The sequence below is a fragment of the Delphinus delphis genome, chromosome 12, assembly GCF_949987515.2.
Source record: "Delphinus delphis chromosome 12, mDelDel1.2, whole genome shotgun sequence".
Taxonomy (NCBI): domain Eukaryota; kingdom Metazoa; phylum Chordata; class Mammalia; order Artiodactyla; family Delphinidae; genus Delphinus; species Delphinus delphis.
The window spans coordinates 35,445,979-35,468,379 of record NC_082694.2 but is presented as its reverse complement, the minus strand read 5'-3'; the positions used below and the strand labels follow the sequence as shown (position 1 = coordinate 35,468,379).

The window sequence follows — 22,401 nt, the reverse complement described above, 5'->3', positions numbered from 1 at the left end:
GGCCATTTATTATTCATGAACTGTTAATTCTGTCTCTCTGTGAAACTGAAATATAAATCCTATTATGGCAAGTAATATTCCCATTTCTGAAATACTCAGTAAGAGCTAAGGCTTCACTGCCCATTGCATTTGGTATTGATGTGACATATTTAGAGAGCATTAATCGCTTTTGCAGAGTTGAACTCATTCAGATTACTTGTGGATTTACTGCTATTTTTTTGTACCAGCTGCTTCTGTTGCGGGGCTACGCCTTCAACCATTCTGCTGATTTTGAAACAGTTCGCATGATTAAAGAAAAATTGTGTTATGTGGGGTATAATATTGAGCAAGAGCAGAAACTGGCCTTAGAAACTACAGTATTAGTTGAATCTTACACAGTAAGTATTTCCAGTGTATAATATATATGTGGTTTTAAAATGGACAACTTTGGCTATTGGTGTATGCTTAAGGAGGTTTTCTTAGAATCCAGTATTTTTGGTTTGGGTTGTTATAATATGTATATGTGTGATCTTTAATGTCTTTCTACATTATGATTCTATGATTTAATTATTTTAGGATACCGTATAACATGAAATAAGGCAAAAATCATGTATTGCTTTTCTACTTTAGGATGCAGTTAGATGTGAGATATTATTTTGAGACTCTAGTACCTGGAATAGCGTTTTTCAGCATGGGTTTCACGTAATGTTATTTCTGTGAGATGTTAATAGGTGTTTCACAAAAATTAAAATGGGGGCTACATTTTCAGGTAAGTTTGGGAGAGAGTTGATTTCACTTTATTAAAGGACTTCTCAGAGCCTTGATATGCTGATTTGTACATGACTGCAGTAATTCCTCAGCATTTCATGGGGCTGGTGTTCTGAGATACTTTGGGAAGTGGTCATCCTATAGGATGGCTTTTATAATTCAGTAGGTGGCAGTCTTCCTGACTTAGTATTTTCTTAATGAGATGTTCAAAACAAATGTTAACTTGAAATTGAAACTGATGAGACTTAGAACCTAGTTATAGTTTACACTAGGGGAGTTGATCCTCCCTGAATTTTTAATGTATTGCTGTCTTTAAGTCTGTCATTCATCTGGGTATAAAGTACTTCCACATTGCATCTTTGATCAATGCATCTGGAGACATTTTTTGGTTGTTACAGCTTTGCAGGAAGGCTGTTATACATCCTACAATGAACAGGGCATCCCCTGCAACTAAGAATTGTAAGGTCCAATATGTCATTGGTGCTGCTAGGATCTAGTAGTTATTAAAATGAAATTGAGTGATAGGCAATAAAAGCAAGTATTCTTAAACCATTTGATTCATGTAAGCTCAACCTATCACAAATATGCACATAATAGTCATTTAAAAAATAATTATAGGGACTTCCCTGGTGGTCTAGCAGTTAAGACTCCATGCTTCCATATGGATGGCTAGTGGGAAGCTGCTGCATAGCACAAGGAGATCAGCTCGATGCTTTGTGATGACCTAGAGGAGTGGGATAGGGAGGGTGGGAGGGAGGATCAAGAGGGAGGGGATATGGGGATATATGTATACATATAGCTGATTCACTTCGTTGTACAGCAGAAACTAATACAACATTGTAAAACAATTATACGCCAATAAAGATATTTTTAAAAAAAAGAAAAAAGGTTACCAGGGGATAAGGTGGGGGAGGGATAAATTGGGAAATTGGGATTGACATATACACACTACTATATATAAAATAGGTAACTAATAAGGACTTACTATATAGCATAGGCTACTCTATTCAGTACTCTGTAATGACCTATATGGTAAGAGAGTCTAAAAAAGAGTAGGTATATGTATATGTATATCTGGTTCACTTTGCTGTACACCTGAAGCTAGCACAGCATTGTAAATCAACTGTACTCCAATAAAAATTATTTTTTAAAAAATTGGAAAAAAAAAAAAAAGACTGCGCTTCCACTGCAGGTGGCATGGGTTTGATCCCTGGACTGGGAACTAAAGATCGTGTATGCCACATGGTACAGCCAAAAGAAAACAAAAACAAAAATAAATGAATAGGGACTTCCCTGGTGGCACAGCGGTTAAGAATCCACCTGCCAATGCAGGGGACGTCGGTTCGAGCCCTGGTCCGGGAAGATCCCACGTGCCGCGGAGCAGCTAAGCTGTTGAGCCACAACTACTGAGCTCGTGCCACAACTACTGAAGCCCGTGCGCCTAGAACCCGTGCTTTGCAACAAGAGAAGCCACCGCAATGAGAAGCCCACACACCGCAACAAAGAGTAGCCCCCGCTCGCCGCAGCTAGAGAAAGCCCGCGCACAGCAGTGAAGACCCAACGCAGCCAAAACTAAATAAATCAAAAAAAAAGAATAAAAATAATTATAAATTTTTATAAGTTATATTGTTTAATTTTAGAAGATACTGATCCAAATAGTCAATAAGTCAATACTTTGCAACTTAATGATCTCCAGATTTGCTCTGGGGATTCTTTCCTGAAGCCTTCTTGGCAGTTACCCTAGATTTATAATTTGTCACCTACCTGACTTTGGAAGAAAGTGTCATGAGGCAGAGGATAAGGGAACTAGAAGTGTAAGACATATTTTATTTATTTATTCTCCTTTCTCAGAGAGTTTGAGGTAGGTTACAAAAATACATGCAACAAATAAACAGTGAACTGATGAGTAAATGAAGAGGGATAAGAGTGGACAACTAAAGGAAAGGGTAAGATTTGGTGCAAAGAAATGGGAAGCATACAGTTTTAACAGATCCAAGAGGTAGTTCCTAGGGTAGGTGGCCCCAGGCTGGCCTGCAAATAGAGCTTTGAGAAGAGCCACACCATCAGAGGCTGGAAGGGCCAGGTACAGAGGTTTTGGTAACAGTAGTGTGCCATGTGAAGTTTTTCCATGTATCTTGGGGTGATTTCAAGTTTGGGTTTTAAAGTTCATTTTTTTTAAGGGTAAATTTTTTTTAAAGTCATTGATGTGATTTATAAAAAGATAATTTTGGAGTGATTGCACATACTTGTAAACCATCATAGCAAACGGGGGTAAATGTCTTAAGGAACTTGCTTCATCATGCTTTGTCATATTGGAAAGTCAGTTTTGGAATCTAAACATAATTATTTTAATTATGTTATTTTAAACAAATATACTGTTAGAAATGTTAATGTAAAACTAATTCTGGTATGTCATACAGAAATGTGTCCAATGCCAGCGTATACAAGCATGCTTGTTACTTAGGTCAATTCAGTGAATTGTGAGGGAGTTTTTGTTTAACATTTCTCATTTAATTAAATATAAACATGATGTAACTTAAGAGTTTTCTGCACAAGGTCATGTTGTAATGGTATCTGACCAGTTGTTTAAATCTCATTTTCTTAAAATTATTCATTATCATTTAAAATTTAATAGGACCTAGTAAGTAGGATACAACAGAATTGCCCAATAAATAGTCTAGGTCAATATTCTTTAAGTTTTCTTGATCATACAATTTTTTTAGATTAAATGATTTGACAGAAGTTTCACACGTGATATAAAGTGTTTTGATGACAAAATAATAAAGTTTCCCAGAGTAATTATTTGGTGAAAGAAATTACTTAAAATTTTTAATTGAATTTGTCTGTGCTCCATGGTAAAAATATCCATAAACTCACATATGTGTTAAAATAATAAGCAACACTGACCCCAGCAAAAATCCAATTGCCATGGGCGATCAGCGCCACCTGTAGTGCTCACCTGCACACACCAGTGGACCATCACACACTCGTGCGTTGGCGAATCCTCCAAGAAATTCCTCCTATTTGGGGCCGTGACATACCATTTTAAAAGCAGAACATAGCATGATAATAAAAACAATTATTTTGATGTATTTAATTTATCTTTTTAATCTTTTTTCAAAAATGTATTTTCAGAGAAATATATTGCTGATAATGATTTTGGTTCTAGAACAGGTGTTTATAAGTTTATAAGTACTAACATCTAAAGAGCACTAGGAATTTTTTAAATCTTTTGCTGATACCTGATTGTTCTTGGTTTCTAGCTCCCAGATGGCCGCATTATCAAAGTTGGGGGAGAGAGATTTGAAGCACCAGAAGCTTTGTTTCAGCCTCACTTGATCAATGTTGAGGGAGTAGGTGTTGCTGAATTGCTTTTTAACACAATCCAGGCAGCTGACATCGATACCAGGTACATTAGAAATTGTTGTTTCAAAGTTATTTATCAGAAACAGATGGAATAGGGCTTCCCTGGTGGTGCAGTGGTTGAGAGTCCGCCTGCCGATGCAGGAGACACGGGTTCGTGCCCCGGTCTGGGAAGATCCCACGTGCCGCGGAGCACCTGGGCCCGTGAGCCATGGCCGCTGAGCCTGCGTGTCTGGAGCCTGTTGCTCCGCAACGGGAGAGGCCACAACAGTAAGAGGCCCGCGTACCGCAAAAAAAAAAGAAAAGAAATAGATGGAATATAAATAGCTAGAATGACCAAGTTGTCTGTTGTCTCACTCAGTTTTCTGATAGGATGACACTGGTTGTTGAACAGCATATATCATTGTGTCTCAAGTGCCTCTTTAATCTTACTTTGAAATAGTTTAAATGTTGAAAGTTGCAAGAATAGAATAGAGAACTCCTATACACTGTCCAGTTTTCAGTTTTACTGATTTTAACATTCTGCATGTTCGTGTGCTCTCTCTCTCTTTTCTTTCTTGAGCCATTTGAGTAGGTTGTATGCATAAGTCCTCTTTACTGCTTAATATTCACTTTGTATTTCTTAGGAATGAGGCTATTCTCTTACAGCCACAGTGCATTATTGAGTTCTGGGGATTGATTACTGACATACTTTTATCTACCATCTGTATTTCAGTTTTGTTCACTGTCCCAATAATGTCCTTTATACAGTTTTTCTTTTCTCCAGTAAAGGATCAAATCTAAGGTCACACATTGTATTTAGTCGTCATGTCTCTTAGTCACCTTTTATCTATTATAGTTCCTCAGTCTTTTATGACATTGATATCTCTGCAGAGAACAATTTGGGTTTGAGTGTTTTCTCATGATTAGATTTAGATTGTGCATTTTTGGCTAGAACAGTACTTAAGTGATGTGTCCTTCTCAGGTTATCACATCCAGAGTGATGTCTGTTTGCTCCAAATTGGTGATATTAGTGTTAAACTCTTAATGAAGTTTCCTATTTTCTCCACTGTGTATGTTTTCTTTTTTTTTCCTTTCCTGACTTTTAAGTAATTTGTGGGAAAATACTTTGAGACTGTGTAAATCTCCTGTTCCTCATCAAACTCTGGCCCCCACCCCTTTTGGCGTCTGTTGATGATTCTTGCCTAAACCCATTTTTATTGTGGTGGTTGCAAAAAGGTGATTTTTTCTCATTCTGTCATTCTGTATTTATTAGTTGGCATTCTAGCATAAAGAAGTCCTTTTCCTTTCTCCCTTGTTTTGTTTGTTGATTATCAGTATGGTCTCATGATTTTATTTGGTGGATTATAAATTATTACTGCCTTATTTCATTTTGGTGCTAAATTGTTCCTGATATCGCCTGTGAGAACCCCTTCAAGCAAGCTCCTGTGTCCTTTGATGTGCCCTCGTCTCTTTTTGAGCACATTCTACTTCATTCTGTTTTGTGGCACAGGATATTCCTGGCTCATCTTTAATTTTGTTTTCTGAATAGGTAGTGAAAACTATACAAAAAAGTATACTCAGAAGTATTACTCTCCCCACCCCTTGTCTTTCACCCTAGTCCTCCTCCCTCTTTTTTATTTTCTTGCACAAAAGGTAGCATACTGTAAATACTCCTTTGCACTTTGCTTTTTTCACTTAATGTATTTGAAACAAGCTTTTTTTTTTTAATGTCTAAAACTGCCTTCTTTTTATACGGCAGGTTTTTATTATCCTTTGCACTTTGCTTTTTTCACTTAATGTATTTGAAACAAGCTTTTTTTTTTAATGTCTAAAACTGCCTTCTTTTTATACGGCAGGTTTTTATTATCCGTTTTATGTATGTATGTCAATCTCAGTCTCCCAGTTCATCCCCTGCCCCACCCCCGCTTTCCCTCTTTGGTTGTCCACACGTTTGTTCTCTACATCTGCTGCTTCCTAGGGGTTGTCCTTATTCTTTGTTCCAGTTGCATTCTTTTTTCCAGTGTGATAATGCAGTGATAATGCTGCACTTAATAACCTTGTGCACACTGTATCTTTGTATTGTTGGGCATATATATTCTGAAAAAATGTCTCGGGGGAATAGTTGGGTTGAAGGATAAATGTGTGTGGTTTTGTTATTGCTCAGTTCCCTTCTATGAAAGTTGTACCCTTTCTTTTTCCCACCAGTCATATATGAGGGCACCTGTGTCCCCAACAGCTTGTTCACACAGTTTTTCAGCATTTTACTTTTATGCCAAGTCTAATGAGTGAGAAATGATATCTTAATGTAGTTTTAATTTGCATTTCTCTTAAGATTGAAGTTGAATATATTTTTCTATGTCTAGGGCCATTTTTATATCTTATCCTGGTGAATTATCTGTTCATGGCTTTTGCCTGTTCTATGGAATTAAAAAAAATGTTTTCTCTCAGTTTTTGAAAAAGTTCTTTTTATATTAGCTCTGTGATATCTATTGCAGACAGTTTGTCATTTTTCATTTGTCTCTTATGGTGTTTCTGGCCATACAAAATTTTGTTTTTATTTAGTTACATAAAAAGATTTATAATCTTTTATTGCATCTAGAGTTTGAGTCATAGTTTAGAAAGCTCTCCTTTGTACTCAAGTTATTGAGAAATTCACTCAGAAGCATTTTATTAAGCAAGTGTTTGCCTACTTCTTTATTTAACCCTGAATGAAATAACCCCCTAATTTTTGTGGGCTGGCTGGGGAACAGTCTGGTAATGGAAATTAATAAAAATAGCAGTTGGCTTATAAAAAGCTATAAATCTAATGGAAGATGATCAAAAATCTCATCTAAACTTCATAATTATGATCAATTCTTATGGTAGGGATTGGGTAGATGCTTTTGTCCCTTGATTTAATGATCACTAATAGCAAAATTATATTTCAAAGTGCATTCCTGTTGGTAGTGATTAAAGTTTTGGTGTTCCTAAAGCAATGGAGTGAGGTTCAGTACCCTCTCCACGTTGCTAGCACTGGAAAGCAGCACAACTCAGATTTTGTTTTGCATGTCCTGTGTGTTGAAAGCATACAGGTAAATGCTCATGGGGGGCTTCCCTGGTGGCGCAGTGGTTAAGAATCCGCCTGCCAATGCAGGGGACACGGGTTCGAGCTCTGGTCCGGGAAGATCCCACATGCTGTGGAGCAACTAAGTCCGTGCGCCACAACTACTGAGCCTGCACTCTAGAGCCTGTGAGTCACAGCTACTGAAACCCGCGTGCCTAGAGCCTGTGCTCGGCAACCAGAGAAGAGCCCGTGCACTGCAACGAAGAGGAGCCCCTGCTCGCCACAACTAGAAAAAGCCCGTGCACAGCAACGAAGACCCAGTGCAGCCAAAAATAAATAAATAAAAATAAATTAATTTAAAAAATAAAAGAAAAATAAATGTTCATGGGCACTTACCACATGTAGCTATACCTCAACAACTTAGTTTATGTCACACTCATGTGCATACTTCTGCAATTAAATACAACACAGAACTTCTAGAAGCTAGAATTATAATAGCCTGAGCCTTTGAGAACCTGAAAGTAAGTAAAAACCTGGAAGTGAGTTTGAATGAGGCCAAAATGGATGTGACTTAGCTCTTGAGTTTTACTAGGAGAAGAGTTCCTCAGACCCTCACTTCAGATGATATTACTTTTACTACATATGCGGTTATTTTAGATTTGATTATCTGGTATCATGACCAACAGCATATTTAAGGAAGAAAGCGAGGACTGCTCTAAGAAGCAAGCACATCAATCTAACCAAAAATAGTAGCTGACGGCCTCAAAGCAAAGGAGCAAAGCAAGAACTGGAATCGTGGTAGAATATGGTTAATTATAGTAAAGAACCACATCTAAGTGGCTCCGTGGAAGCACTGTGATAGCACAGTCCAAATACTGCAAGTTTGTAATGTAAACTGGTCATTACTAAAAGACTCAATTACATTTGCAAGAAAATGTTATGTGCTTTAGAAGTATTGTTATCAAAATGCTAATAATTTTATATAGAGAGAGGGTTTATTATCTATTAACAGTAGTAATAGCAAACATTCAGCCGTGTGGTTTACATGTTGAATTTTATTTAATTCTCCCAGCAGCCACCTGAGGCTGATGTAAATAAAAGCAACTCTGAGATACTGTTTTCCTAATCTGAAACCCCTAATGAATACCTATTGTGTTTTTCTAGATCTGAATTCTATAAGCACATTGTGCTTTCTGGAGGGTCTACTATGTACCCTGGGCTGCCATCACGGTTGGAACGAGAGCTTAAACAGCTTTACTTAGAACGAGTGTTGAAGGGAGATGTGGAAAAACTTTCTGTAAGTATCAATCAATAATCCAACTGTTAACATACTTTTAAAACCCTGTAAAATAGTTTGTGACTCTTGACAGCCACCAGAGGGAGCAAGAAGTCTTTCTAAACAAATTCCTAATGCAGTCTAGTGTAGCCTTGAAGAGGTAGGAAGAAGTAAATGGTTCAAGATGAGCTTTGTCTCAGAGCGGTCCTAGTGCCGGGGCACCTCTGTATTCAGTGTGCCCCGAGGCACCTGGGCCCAGGGCCAGATGTTTTGGTTCATCTGTAACAAACAGCCTGGAGCCGGAGGTGCCTGTAAGTATATGGGAAGAACCTGTTGTACTATGGGGAGAGAAAGACCCCTTTGGGTTTGTTTTTTTTAACTTGTTTTTTTAATATGTAGTCAGCATTCAGTGCTACTCTTGGACTGTCTCATGTTTCTGACTGAGTTATTTTCTGGCTGTTTCTTGCATATGTCTTATCTCCCCAATCAGATTGTAAACAACACTGTGTCTCCAGTTCTTTTGCATCCCCGTCCACTATCATAGCTCTTGAAACAGACTTTAATTGGTAGTTGTTGGTGTGTAGAGTAGGAAGAAATTTTTAAACTAGTACGTAACAGTTGGTGGTTATTTGGCATTGATTTTTTTTCTACAAACCCTGGACTGTGTGAAGTATACTATACATACTATGCACTCAGTTAAGAGTCGTTTAATTCTAAATCAATCTCTGAGGTTCATCTCACCAACTTTGATCAGTTTATATAATGAGATTACATCCTACAGAGGGCTGTATTAGAGACACTATGTCACATCTTTTATTTGTGACTCAAATTGTTGAAATTAAGTTGTGTGTGGACTCATACATTAAACAAATTAAAAGACTCAAAAGGAGCCATGTTGTCTAAGTACTTCACTCATTTGTCTGACTTTGAGTATAGATATAATTTAAAATCAGTCTCATGATTATTTAGCAAATGCTTCTTGAACTCCTTCTAGGTGCCAAACACTTGTCTAGATGGTGGGAGAAACAAAACAGTGTTGAACAAAACCAAAAATCCCCGCGTTTAGTCTGTGAATAATATACCAGTAGTAACAAGCACTATGGAGAAGTCAGGTTAGGGGCTAGAGAGCGGGCAGTGATTGGGGGAGACGGTGTGCTCCTTTGTGTAGTGTGATCAGAGAAGTACTCCCGTGAGATAAGATGTAAGTCTTCTTCAGCCACGGGGAAGAGTTTGGCTTTCCTCCTATTGAGGAAGGAGGATCTTGCGCAGAGATGGTAGGATCTGACTTGTTTAAAGGATCATTAAGTCTGGGTGGTGAATAGATTGTTGAGGGAAGGGAGGAGGAAAGGTGAAATCACAAGACAGGTTGGGAGGCTCTGAGAGGAGGAAGGAGCTGGGAGAGGTTTATAAGATAGACGAGGAGGTGTGAAGTGGTGTCTTGCAGAGTGCAAGAGAAGAGAAATGTCACGGGATTGCCGAGCAGCACTGAGGGGCTCAGCTGAGGTAACGTTTAAAGCTAGATGTTGAGTTTCTCCGACACGTGTTCAGTTGCTTGAAGGCAGGGGCAGAGCAAGAGAGTTGATCACCCGAGTTGGTGTTCTGCCGAGTGAGGGAGAGAAAGACAGAATCACTGAGGATGATGTCAGGACATGGTGGAGAGAGCACGCACACGTGCCACAGAGCAGGTATGAGGAGGAATAACCTGGGCATCTATAGCTGCCCTGGGCAAAGAGGGGTGGTGGATGGAGTAGTCAGATAGGGTGGGTTTCTGAGTGGCTGTGGAGTTGCATGGAGGAGGGAGAGAACAGTGAACAAGAATTACTGTTACCAACCTCCAGAGTTAGGCAGGTAGTGAGAGAGAGAGAAATAGCAGCCAGTTGAGAAAGCTGCAGGGGCAGTGGTGTCCTCAGGGGCTAGCCAGGTGTCCCCGAGAGCGGCGTTGCCAAACCATAGCCCTGGACCAAACCTGGCTGTTTTATAAAGTTTTTTGGAACACAGCCAGACCCATTCTTTTGTCACATAATATGTTACCTATTGTCACATATTGTCTCTGGCTGCCTTTAGGTGTTGCCAGAGAGACCTGCAGAGCCTCAAGTGCTTAGTCTCTGGTCCCTTGCAGAAAAAGTTTGCTGACCCCTGCCAAAGAGTAAAAAAGTAACTAGAACAGTTAGAACAGTAGGTTAGCCTCAGAATTAATAAGTAAACAGATGTTTTTCTATGTCATGTGTTATGACAGATCCTACGGTTCATTTATGTGATGTAAAGACAATGTAGAATGACATAGTTATTTTGAGTCTTTTTGCGGGATTTGTGACTTTGTAAATAAAACTGCTGTTTCATTTTGAGGTTTCTCTTTCAGGTGTTGACTGACCTACAGATGGAGGTCTTTGTTAGACAGTTAATAGTGGCTCCTGCTTGTCTTTAATTTTGGTTACTGTGTTCATTTTTTCCAACATCCTCATAATTTATTTTGACCGTATTAGGCCTTGTTTATTTTGAGAACATTTCGTTTGAATTTGAGAGAATAGAAAGTGAGCTTTGCTTATAAGAAAAGAACTTAAAACTTACTCTATTGCATGGGACTACAATCATAGGGGCGTGAGACCTTGAAGAAACACTATAGCAGTCCGCTTATCCCAATTCTTCATTTGACAGCTGGCCAGGTGATTTGCCCATTAGTGGGAAACCTGTCACAGGGCTCTGGTACTTGGGCTCTTGGTAGGGCGAACATGGAATTCTTTGTTCAAATCAGGCTGCTTTTGAGAGTGACAAGGAGTGTAGTTAACGATGGGGCCACAGGTGTACATTGCGACTGTTCTAAGCACACTGGGATGGATGTGTGATCTCCTGGCTGTGAGTTTTGGGCAAATTACAAAATTTCTCTCTCTAACTGAGATACTTACGTCACAGGACCTCTGTGAGAATTCAACAAGAGAATATAAGAAAAAGTCATTTTCATAAAGCAGAAAGCACCACGCGTGTGACGTTTTATCATCTCTTTCTCCTTTAGAAATTCAAGATCCGCATTGAAGACCCACCCCGCAGAAAGCACATGGTATTCCTGGGTGGCGCAGTTCTAGCGGACATCATGAAGGACAAAGACAACTTCTGGATGACCCGACAGGAATACCAAGAGAAGGGTGTTCGTGTGCTGGAGAAACTTGGGGTGACGGTTCGATAAACTGCGAAGCTGGTTCCCATCACGCCCCTAATGCTTTCTTTTTTCCTTTATTGCCAATCTTTGAACTCATTCAACTCCAGGACATGGATGAGGCCTCTCTGTGCCCTTTGACTGGAAAGGTCAGGTTTTATTCTGGTGTCTTGCAGAAGTTTTGTTAAATTTGTGTTGATGTGGGTAAATCTGACTGCTTAATTCCACCACTTCCCTGCAAACACTAGAGGGCCGGGGTCCTGTCTGCTGCTCTGTTTCTCCTAAGTAGGCATTTAGATCATTCCTGTAGCCTTCCTATTTTCACTTTCCTGTTCTAATGCTGCTAGTTTTTAGTCTTTAGCACACTAGGTGGTATGCCTTTATTAGCATAAGAAAAAACAACTTCCACAGGAGCTTTTATGTGTTATTGGGGTAGGGTGGTGAGGGCTGAGTGGGCGGCTGCTGAACCCTTTGTAGCGTTTCCCCTGTGGTGTGGCGCTTTCTGTGTTACTGCTGCAGCTTTAAGTACCTTAAAGCTTCTGGTATTAACATTTTAGGGAAATGGTTGGCTCAGAACTAAAGCGTTTGGGGTGGGGTTTTGCTTGGAGGAAAGGGGGGGGGTTTGATTTTATTTTTTTGATTTTTGAGCTTTTCTGCTCTGGGGTACGTAAGATGAACTTTATTTACAATACTTTGATTTGGCAGGTTTTCTACTTTTGGTCTGCCTGGAACTATTTCCATATGCTGTAAAAAGCAAGTGTAGTGTCCCATTATTATGTGACCTAGGGATTTTTTATTTGTTTTTTAAAATCAACCAGATCAGCTGGGAGTAGGCTCCCTAGAATCTACCAATGGAAAAGTAACATTGAAAAAAAGCTTTTGGAAATTCAAATTACAGACAAAAAGTGCTTAAGAGCTGGTATTTTTCTAAGTGCTTCTGTTAATACCAGAAGCATTAAGGTAACCCAGTGCCAAGTACCATTCTTGCAAAATTCTTTTATATAACCAACCAGTGCTTATTTAATAAAAACAAGTAGATACATATAAATAATTACTGGCAGTAGGTTATAATTATTGGGTTAAAAATAACATTGAAATATGGGACTTGTGCCAGTTGGGTAATTTTCACTAGTTTTTTTTTGTTGCTATGTTTTCATTTAAAACCTGGAAGTGGAGTAAAATTTGACTATTTAAAATGTTGGCCAAAAAAAAATCAAGATTTAAATGCATATTTGTACTGAAAAACTAATCATAACTACTAAATCTCAGCCATCTTAAGCTTGAAAGAAGAATTGTTGGTATTTTGTAAATGTTAGCCGATTTACCTGTCAGAAAACCATATTTATGAATCCTGTTGGTATTGCTTGGTATCTGAAAAAATATCAAATAGTACCCAGACTTGAATTCCTTCTAAATTTGAAAAATAAAGTAATAAGAAATTGTATCACTCTAAGTACAAAATGCACATTCTGGAGAAAAATGTTTTTCTTCATTTCAAAACATTCTTTACTAATAACGACTTTGAAAGAAGAAGCGTACTTTTTTGGGTGACTGAAATTGGAGAAATTATTGGCTATAGCATCTGTTTTTTTGTGAAGAAACTTAAAAATCAGTTTATATGAAATGAGCAGCAAAAGAAGGTTAGTTTTAATTATGCAGCTTCTGTTAATATTGTGTATTTTTTGTCTGTTTTACCTCAATTTGAACAAGTAAAAGAAGTTTGCCTGCATGCTGGACATGCTTCAGTACACGTGAATAGCCTATGAATAACGTTTGTTAGATTTTAGGGACGTGGGTATCAGAGTCACTTTGGAATTCTAAAGTGTTCCTAAGTCATGTTCTTATAAATCCCCCCCACCCCAGCCTTTTGAATACTGAGTTGTTAAAGGACACAGATGTAGGACCAGTATCTACTAGTTCATTTCAGGTAAATGGATTGACTTCTGACCTTTGGTCATGATTTTAAAATATGGGGGTAGAAGACAACAAAAAATGGGATAGACTCTTAAATAAAGCAATGAAAGCCTTTGTCATTTGTCCCTTGAATGTAGAATTTGGTTTTAATTTTGTAATTCTGCTAGCAAACATGACAGTTAAAATGATGTATTAATATATAGAAAGAGTATAGTTTTTAAATTACATTTTATAATTTTCCTATTCCAAGGTGAAATAACGCATTTAGTAATTTGGGGGTGGGGTGGGGAAGTATCATGTTTAATTGGAGTGTCAGGTATGAGTCCCTCAGAAATTAAATTTTTTTCGGTTTTAAAAGAGATCTGATATATAGCTCTTGAAAACCTTTGTCACTTAAATTTCCAATAATTAAAATTCTTTTCTTTTAAAATTAGAATTGCCAATGCCTTGACCTTTGAGAAGGGTTTCTTAGAAATAGGTCCTGCATTTAAACTTTTTTCTTTAAAATGTGTTATTGGAAAAAAAAATGTGGTATTGGATGTTAACTTTTACACAGTTCTGAGCACTGTCAACAATATTTGGAAAGTATTTTGAGAGATCAATGGAAAGTTAAACATTCTAAATTTAACATGAATACACTTCTTTTTGATTCAGAAAATAAAATCAGATTTTTCAAAGTAAATTTGAATTTTGTCTTTGTTTTTCCTCTTAATAGTATTTCTCTTTGGTTTCATTTTCTTATTTCTATTCATATTTTCGTTTTTGCTAATGCAAGACGTATCGACAACTTTATGCTAGTTGTTAGGCAAAGTTCAGTTCAGTGACATTCTACTATATGACAAAAAATAATTTATTTTTGGTGTGATCTTTATTTCTGATATGATTTTAAATACCTAAGGGGGGGCGGAAAACCCTAGGAATAAAAGCAAATCACAGCTACAGCTCTGTTAGACTTTTTTCCCTCTAGGAGACTGTTTTGTCTCCCGGAAGATTTAAGGAGGCTTTGGCAGTGTTAGGAATGCTCGAGAGATCTATATGGAACATGCCTCTTTTCAACAACATTTTACCTCATCTGCAGACTTCTAGGCATATTATTTTTAACAAAGCAACTAAAGACACATGAAAATTTATTAAGCTGACCCAGCCCTTTCTTACTTTTATACTAGCCTTTGAGGATGGGGTCTGGGGAGCAGATGTGAGGATTTTTGTTTTTCTTGCTCCATGAACTTGTGTGCTTCAACCTCATTGCTCCCTTCACGGCCAGAGTCACTCAGGACTTCCTGAGGTTCTCCTCTGGTGTCTTTTATCCAGTCTCTTCCTGGTCACCAGAAGAATGGTGTGATTGCTATGTCCATGTTACAGAGGGGCACTGTATTAGGTGTCATTGTTGAGGGAATGAATGTCTCAGTGCTCTTCATTCTTTTTTTCACCCACAAACCTTGACCACTGTACAACTGAGTGTGGCTATTAACTACTAATTTTAGAACCATCGAAGAGGGTATCCAACAAAAGTGAACCAGAAACTCAAGGATTGATTTTAGCTCAATATTTAACATGCTGTCTAACCTTGGACTAATTGGCCAACTACCCACAGTACCTGGGGGTATTTGTAGGATCACTTTTTTTCCTCCAGCTCAAATTTCTTGAACTATTTAGAAGCTTGAAAATGCTACATCAGAGGTAAGTGGAGGAGGTGGGGGAAGGACCTGGAAAAGTATATTTGCAAGTGTTGAGTGCTTTGTAAAGGCCAAATTACTGACTTTAACCCTGCCATATTGCAGTTACTTTAGCTACAGAGTAAAAATAAAGTTGGGATGTAAATAAGGCAGCTCTTAGTAGTTAGTATTAGCAGGGAATTGGTTCCAGGACACTACCCACGTGTCCCCCCCCCCAGGATAACAAAATCCAAGGATGCTCAAGTCCTTTATATAAAATGGCATGGTATTTACCTGTAATCTACACACGTCCTCCTGTATTCTGTAAATCATTCCTAGACTACTTATAATAACACAATGTGAAGGCTATGTGTTACCTAGATAGGGCTTCCCTGGTGGCGCAGTGGTTGAGAGTCCGCCTGCCGATGCAGGGGACACGGGTTCGTGCCCCGATCCGGGAAGATCCCACATGCCGTGGAGCGGCTGGGCCCGTGAGCCATGGCCGCTGAGCCTGCGCGTCCGGAGCCTGTGCTCCGCAACGGGAGAGGCCACAACACTGAGAGGCCCGCGTACCACAAAAAAAAAAAAAAAAAAAAAAATTAAAAGACAGAAATTTGGGCCTTAACTGAGGTTCAAATGTTGAAAGTAGTAAGTTGATAATATACATTTGACCCCTTAATTTGAAATCTTCAGTGTACCTCCAAATGTGTGTGTGTGTTTGTATATGTTTTCTTAGATCTATCTACATGTGAAAGTGTTTGGCATTCAATTTAAGAACTATTGAGAAGGAATGTTGGTTTGGAACCTAAAACTATTGACTAGGTACAATTCAAAGGATCTTGATCAGTTAGGGAAGCCATTTTGCTTGTTTTGCTTTTACTTAGCAGTTTAGGTAGAGTTTAATATGTTAAGTATCCTACAGAAAATTTATGTAGCTAGAGTATAATTATATAATTTTTAAAATACTCAGATCATTGCCTCTCAATGTCTTTGAAGTCAGAATCACATGGAGTGTTTAAAAGCGCAAGTTCCTGGGCCCCACTCTGGACCTCCAAATTTGACTCTTGGGCCTGAGGATTTGCCTGTTTTCCAACTGCACTGATGGTTCTGATCCCCGCCAAAGCCCTCACTCCCCTGCTGTAGGATATTAACAGGACGAACAGGACCCACTCCCCAGGGCCCACACCTGCATGCCCTTGTCTCGCTCTTCTGAAAACTTCTAGAGCTTTCAGCAAATAGGTTCAGAAGTCAACAAGCCCTGGAAACTGACGCTGACCTCCACCCCACCGCCCCAAACAAATCCTCAGTTCAGGTGGTGATACTATCCTTTGCTCAAAATGCAAATTCTTCTGGGAAGGTTAAAGCACCATCAGTCATTTACAGGTTGGTGTGAGTTAAAAGGAAGTCCAGTGACTCAGACTGACACCTAGTGAAGATTATTAGCAGCTCTTTGTGATTTAAGTGGAGGGAAGGTCTGTTTCACCTGAGTCCATTGGTGAAAACAGGCAGGATCCTGAGGAGAGTAAACAAGTCAGGAGGGTAAGTTCACTTTTTAGGGGCCCCTGTAGATGCGAGTTGGGTGCTGGAAGTGGTGAAGTAACCAGAGCAAACTGCTTATTTCAGAGTGGTTTTTAGAGCTGTTTTCTCCTCCCTTCTGACTTGCATGGTTCCCAGCTCCCTGAACTCAAGGTAGTACAGCTAGTACTACGATCCAGGCACTTGACTGAAATGATTTGTAGTCTGGCCAAGGAGCCCACCTACCAGATGTAGCTTTACTTCTGGAGAGGAAATATCTGTTTCAAGTTCCATGCAACTAACATACAAGCGAACTTGGATGCAGTGGGGAGACCACTTATATATGATTGATTCAAGTTTTGATTTTTTTGTAAGCTCAGTTCGTTATAAAATTTGGAAGTTTGTGGAATTTTATTATTTTAGTTGATAGCTGCTAGAGAGAGAAACAAAAGCTTACTCTTGCATTTGCCCTTTTAGGCAGGAATAATTGTAGCCAGAGATTTGCACGGAGGGGGGCGGGGCACTGCAGCTACTACATATTAAAATTAAGTAACCAGCTGCAGGTGAGGAGGTGGTCAGTTTTCAGTGCAGAGACGCTCTCCAAGGAGGAGGTTGGTGGATCCTCTGGGTGAGTAGGAAGTGACTTTTATCTTCTGAACCTAATTCTTATATAGCTCATATAAGTAAGTTTTAGCATTTTCTGTAGAAGGAAAGTGTGTGGTTGATGCTGGATGCATTTTCTTGCTATTTGTTTGCCTGCATATCTCATTCCTACTGTTTTAAGCGTCTCTTAAATTTTCCATTTCACCCTGGAGCACACAGCAAATATCCTCCAGCATTTTAAGCACCACCTCTGATAGTACAGTTAGCTAAAAATGTGTATCAGATGTTTAGAGCCTTCTTTGTTCGCCGTGTTGACGCAAAGTTTGTCCAAAAGTGGAAATGTTTATGATGTCCAATAGTCACTTTAATGACTGCTATCAATACATTTCTTATGACATGAAAACTGACTGAAAAATCACAAGGTCCCCTAAAGCAGAATGCTGTTCGTAATGTGGATTTGGGGGGTATCAGTGTTTCCGACTTGCCTTTTCTCAAACACACAGGTGAAGGCTGTGCTAGGAAAACTGTCTTCTGACTTTAAGCTACTACTCTTTTAAAACGGTGTGACAATTTCATGGTTGTCTTTTTTTTAAGTTTTGGATAATTTTACTAATCTCAGAAAAGAGATGGCTGAGTTATCTTTCTCTTCCATTTTATATATGTAGCACTCTTACGCCTTAAACATTTTTTCTCTTCATACCATTCAAGGGAAGCTAAGATTTGTGGTGTGAGCCAATGGAAATCTTCTCCTAGGTATTTGTTTTTTTAAAAAAATTGAAAAGGCTTCCTTGAGCATTCTAAATGAAAGTTTTCTTTGTTTTGTTGCATTTGTGGGTCTTTCGAACAAATATATGAGGGGAAAGATTTATGTAATGAAATGCCCATATTTTAAGAGTCTAAAGAAGCTTAGATTTGTGGCACTCCCACCCCCATCTCTGCTGTCAAATCACTGAGACGAAAACTTCTGAATATGGCCTGGATCACAAAAAAAACCTTTGCTGTTCCCACATTCTCTGAAATGACATCTTAAACTCTTATAGCTCAAGCTTTGCTAACTGGCAAACTAAACTAAATGGAAGCCCTCTTCACTAGCTGATTTGATTCAAAAACCTCACACCGAAGGAGGGCCTTTTCCCACTAAATTTCAGTACAATAATTACTTTCAAGAATATATCCTGTTTTCTACAGGCGTGGAGCTTGTCTGCTAAAATAATTATGTGTGAGGCAGACAGGGAAAGAATTGCATCTGCAAAAGGCAGGACGAGTTTAGGAGATGAGGAGGTAAGCCCCTCGCTGACTCACAGCTGCCCACCCCGCAAGGAGAGAGCTGGCCAAGAACATCCACGCTGATTTATGGAGGAGAAATGAGGAAACCGTTTACCCCAGATCTCTTGGATTTGTGACAATGTCAGTGTAAACTGTTTCCATTCAGACCAAGAGGGAATTCCGAGTCTCCGAGGTGTTCCCTCTCCCACCTCTTCCTCTCCTAGGACGTTCAGGCTGGTGGTTCTAAAACCTTGGGGTGCCTGAGAATCTCTTGGGGAGCTAATTATGGCGCAGATACCTGGCCCCACTTCCCGAAATTGAGGTGGTGGCACTCTCAGAAGGGCTCATTTGCACTTAGAAAAACATGAACCAGAAACCCGGGGGGTTTTGTTCAAAATTAAGCTACAGCCTCAATGATAAAAACCTGGGTGTGTTTTTCCAAAGCTTTCATTTAATTGGGAGTCTTCTAACAGAATGAAGACAAAGGCTCTCCCGCCTAGAATTTACCACCAGGGACTCTTGGATTCCCGGTTAATCTCTCCTCCCCCCTCCCCTCCCCCTCCCCTCCCTCTCTCCCCTCCCCCCCCTCTCTCCCCTCCCCCTACTGTAAGACTAGAGAAGACCGGCTTCCGTTATTACTGTACCTTAATTTTACTTACAAAGGAAAGTGTTGCCAGTCTCATCTGTTTCAAAGGGCCTTTGTTTGAAATCCCTTTTGGAAATGGAGCACATTTTCCTGGTTTACTGCCTTTCAGAGAACAAGAATGCATCTTAAGTGTTTTTTGAACTTTTAAAGCTCCTTGACTTTCTGTGAGCTGAGCCAACAGAGGTCTTCAGGCTCTACATTCATTAACGGAGTCACATAGGAAGCATTAGCGACAAGGATGCCAACACGACAGAAAGCTGTAATGGTCACCATTTATTGAGCACACACTCAGAACCAGGCGCTGTCCCTCAGGGCACTTTACCAGCATTCTCTTGTATTTCAAATCGGATTTATTACCTTCACTTTGTAGATAGGAAAATAGATTGCAAAGGTAAAGTAACGCGGGGACTTCCCTGGCGGTCCGGTGGTTAAGACTTCCGCACTTCCAATGCAGGGGGTGCGGGTTCGATCCCTGGTCGGGGAGCTAAGATCCCAAATGCCACACGGTGTGACCAAAAAAAAAAAAAAAGTCAAGTAACTGGAACAAGGACGCAGAGCTAGGAAATTCAGAGGCGGAGTTGGACTCAAGCATCTCTCTGGCTTCACAACCTTGGCTTCAACACCCTGCCATGTTTCTGCGTGATGGTCATCCGAGTCTCTCTGTCTCTCTAAGCCTCGACCAGCTTAGGACCTCGCCTGGACTCCACCCTCCACTCAGAGGCCTTGGGAAAAGCACTTGTCTCTTGTGTGCCTTAATTTAACTCAAGCCCATGAGTAAAGTGCCCCAGCCCGGAGTGGCTGACATCCCAAGTGCCATTAAAAAAGTGCTTTGATATGAAGTGCCCCATAAGAGCTTGCTCTTCTGTTTATAGCAAATCATTCCCATGAAAAAAATTAAGTGGAGACTGGGAGTAAACACGTCAGTGGTCTGCTGGGCAAAGGCATTTAAATCCAGAGGGGCTTGTCACACTTTGAGGATTTATCAAGCTCAAACTTTTTTTCGGGGGAGGCTTAGTTTTTGCCTAGCAAGTGTTCATTCTGGCCCTGAATTTAGATCAGAACTTGACAAATTCATCAGTGGAGATTTCAAAATCGCCACTCATCACAGGAAGGCAAGAAATGGAAAGAATGTCAGTTATTTAAGGTTAGCAGTGGCCCCTGGAATCCAAATGGCCCTTGAAAAGAACACTTGGGGAGGGGAAACATTTGAATCACTTAAATCTGCTAAGGACTTGCCCTGTATGGAATGCTCTGAGGGTGGCGAGTGCATGGGCAACGCTCTCAGAGTGACTGTCATGCATGGGGGACAACCTAATGGGAGGCCATCTGCAGAGGCTAAACTGTGGAGGGCCATTGCCTTCTGGGAGACAGTGACTCTGCTCCCATGCAGAGCAGCTGTGTGTCACTTAAGCAGCAGCTAAATTTGCTCGCTCTCTGAGTTCAAGGGTGTTTCCCAGATCTCTGCGCCGTGAACAGCAGTGCTGTTTAAGATGGCCTTTATTGCTTTCATCCCCTTTGGCCAGGAGCAGAGGGAGGGTCCTGGCTCTGGGTCTCCATCGCTGCTGCAGGAGGACATGATTCGTGGTTAGCCCATCTCTAAAAGCCCTGGGGAGCCAAGGGTAGGAAAGAAGGAGGGAAGTTGTGTAGCATAAACAAAACAAAAGAAAACCAAAAAAAGCGGCAAGAAAGTACTTCAGATGTGCAAGGATCTGTAATTCACGTACTCTTGGGACAGCTGAGGGTTAGGACCTGGTTTAAATGTTTTCACATGGAATGGAAATACCAAGAAAAAAGCAACCCAGCGTTGGAGGGCCTGACTTGGTTTAAAGAGGTCCTGGAAAGAGATTCCTCTTATGTTTCTGGATATTTAGACACATCAAGTCCTATACATAAATTGTTTAAAAATATATGTAGCAGGTTATCCCATAAAGCAATTTATATTGCCAGTCTGCCTTCAGTTTTCCATGAGAGGATGAAATACATTTTATGAGATTTGGTTGAAAATAATGGATCACTTTTTTTAAAAAAAAAACTGTGGTTTAAAAGAAGTGAATATACGGATAAAAAGTATGAAATGATCTCTTGGGTGTTCATCAAAACCCATTCCAAATGAAGGAGTCTCCAGCAGCAACTATTTTAGAGTAACTGGGCTGTTGCCTGGTGACCTTCACAATTCAGTGCTTTTATAATCAAAGGAGAGATTCCTCGGGATTGATGCTGTGGGCCACACCTCAGAGATGGTTTTTTTCCCGATATCTTAATGGCCCTTTGGATAGAACCAAACAAACACCTTTAAAAAGTAGGAGTGGTGGACATTTTAATAGGCTGCTAAATTATCTCATTATGAGGTGCGCCAGGGATTACTAAACCAAACGGTATGTTGCAATTGGAAGTGGTCAGCCTAACGCAGCTGTTCTGGTGAAGGGCTTGAGGGCCAGCTCACGTGGGAGCCAAAGTTTTTGCAAGTTTTGTACACGTATATGTGTTAAATTAATTTGAAGGTGATCTGTCAAGTTGAACTTGACAGTGAGCCAAAAAGCAAAACAAAAAAAAAATAACAAAATCAACTCATGACGATGTTCGTTTCAGTTTGTGCAAGATAAGCACATTTGAAAGTTCCTGTGTATTGAACTGACTCTGTAGGAAACACCTGTTTTCCCTCACTGGATAACATTATTAGCCTGTGTTATTTAGCCTGTATTATTTAGCCTGTTTTAGTTACACTCATTGAATCTTAAAGCTTGCCTGTAAGGTTAGGGGTCCCGTGGTTGAAAGCTTTCAAGCTGCATTTCCTAAATCAAACGGTGGGGTGGGGAGGTAAAGTAACTTCCCTAGTCATTCAACAGAACTTGAAAGGGGCTAAATGTCTGCAGGTATCATCCCTCCTTCCCTTTTCAAAGTAGCCCTCAAAGTTGGTCTGAAGCCAGTGACATTTAAAATCACTGTATTTGCATGAAAGTCTCTGAGTTTTGAATTTGAAGAAGTTAACTGTTCTCTGGGGCTCTAACCTGGGTGAGAAGCAGCCTGGGGTAATTTCCCTAACAGTGTTTGGTGAAACCCAAGCAAGACACCTTACTCTCTGTGGTCCAGTGAGTTAGGGCATCGCTGCATGAACCTCCCTTGCAGCATGGTAGTCTCAGGGAAGTCCTACAGAAAGGAAATGGAGTGGACTTTCATTTGCCCGGCGCAAAGTCCCTCTCGTAATCACTGCCTCCTTCCTCTCTCTGGCCACGCGTCTAT

The 22,401-nt window shown here is 39.9% G+C and overlaps 1 protein-coding gene across 1 annotated transcript in view; it reads left to right on the top strand.

The window, feature by feature from the left end:
- ACTR2 (actin related protein 2) overlaps nt 1–14,152 on the top strand; it is a 35,310-nt gene extending 21,158 nt beyond the window's left edge. The window contains exons 6-9 of the mRNA XM_060026479.1: nt 228–377; nt 4,011–4,156; nt 8,300–8,432; nt 11,422–14,152. Coding sequence (XP_059882462.1) covers nt 228–377; nt 4,011–4,156; nt 8,300–8,432; nt 11,422–11,592 — 600 coding nt within the window. The 3' untranslated portion in view covers nt 11,593–14,152. The remainder of the gene's footprint in view (nt 1–227; nt 378–4,010; nt 4,157–8,299; nt 8,433–11,421) is intronic.
- Nucleotides 14,153–22,401: the final 8,249 nt, after the last annotated feature.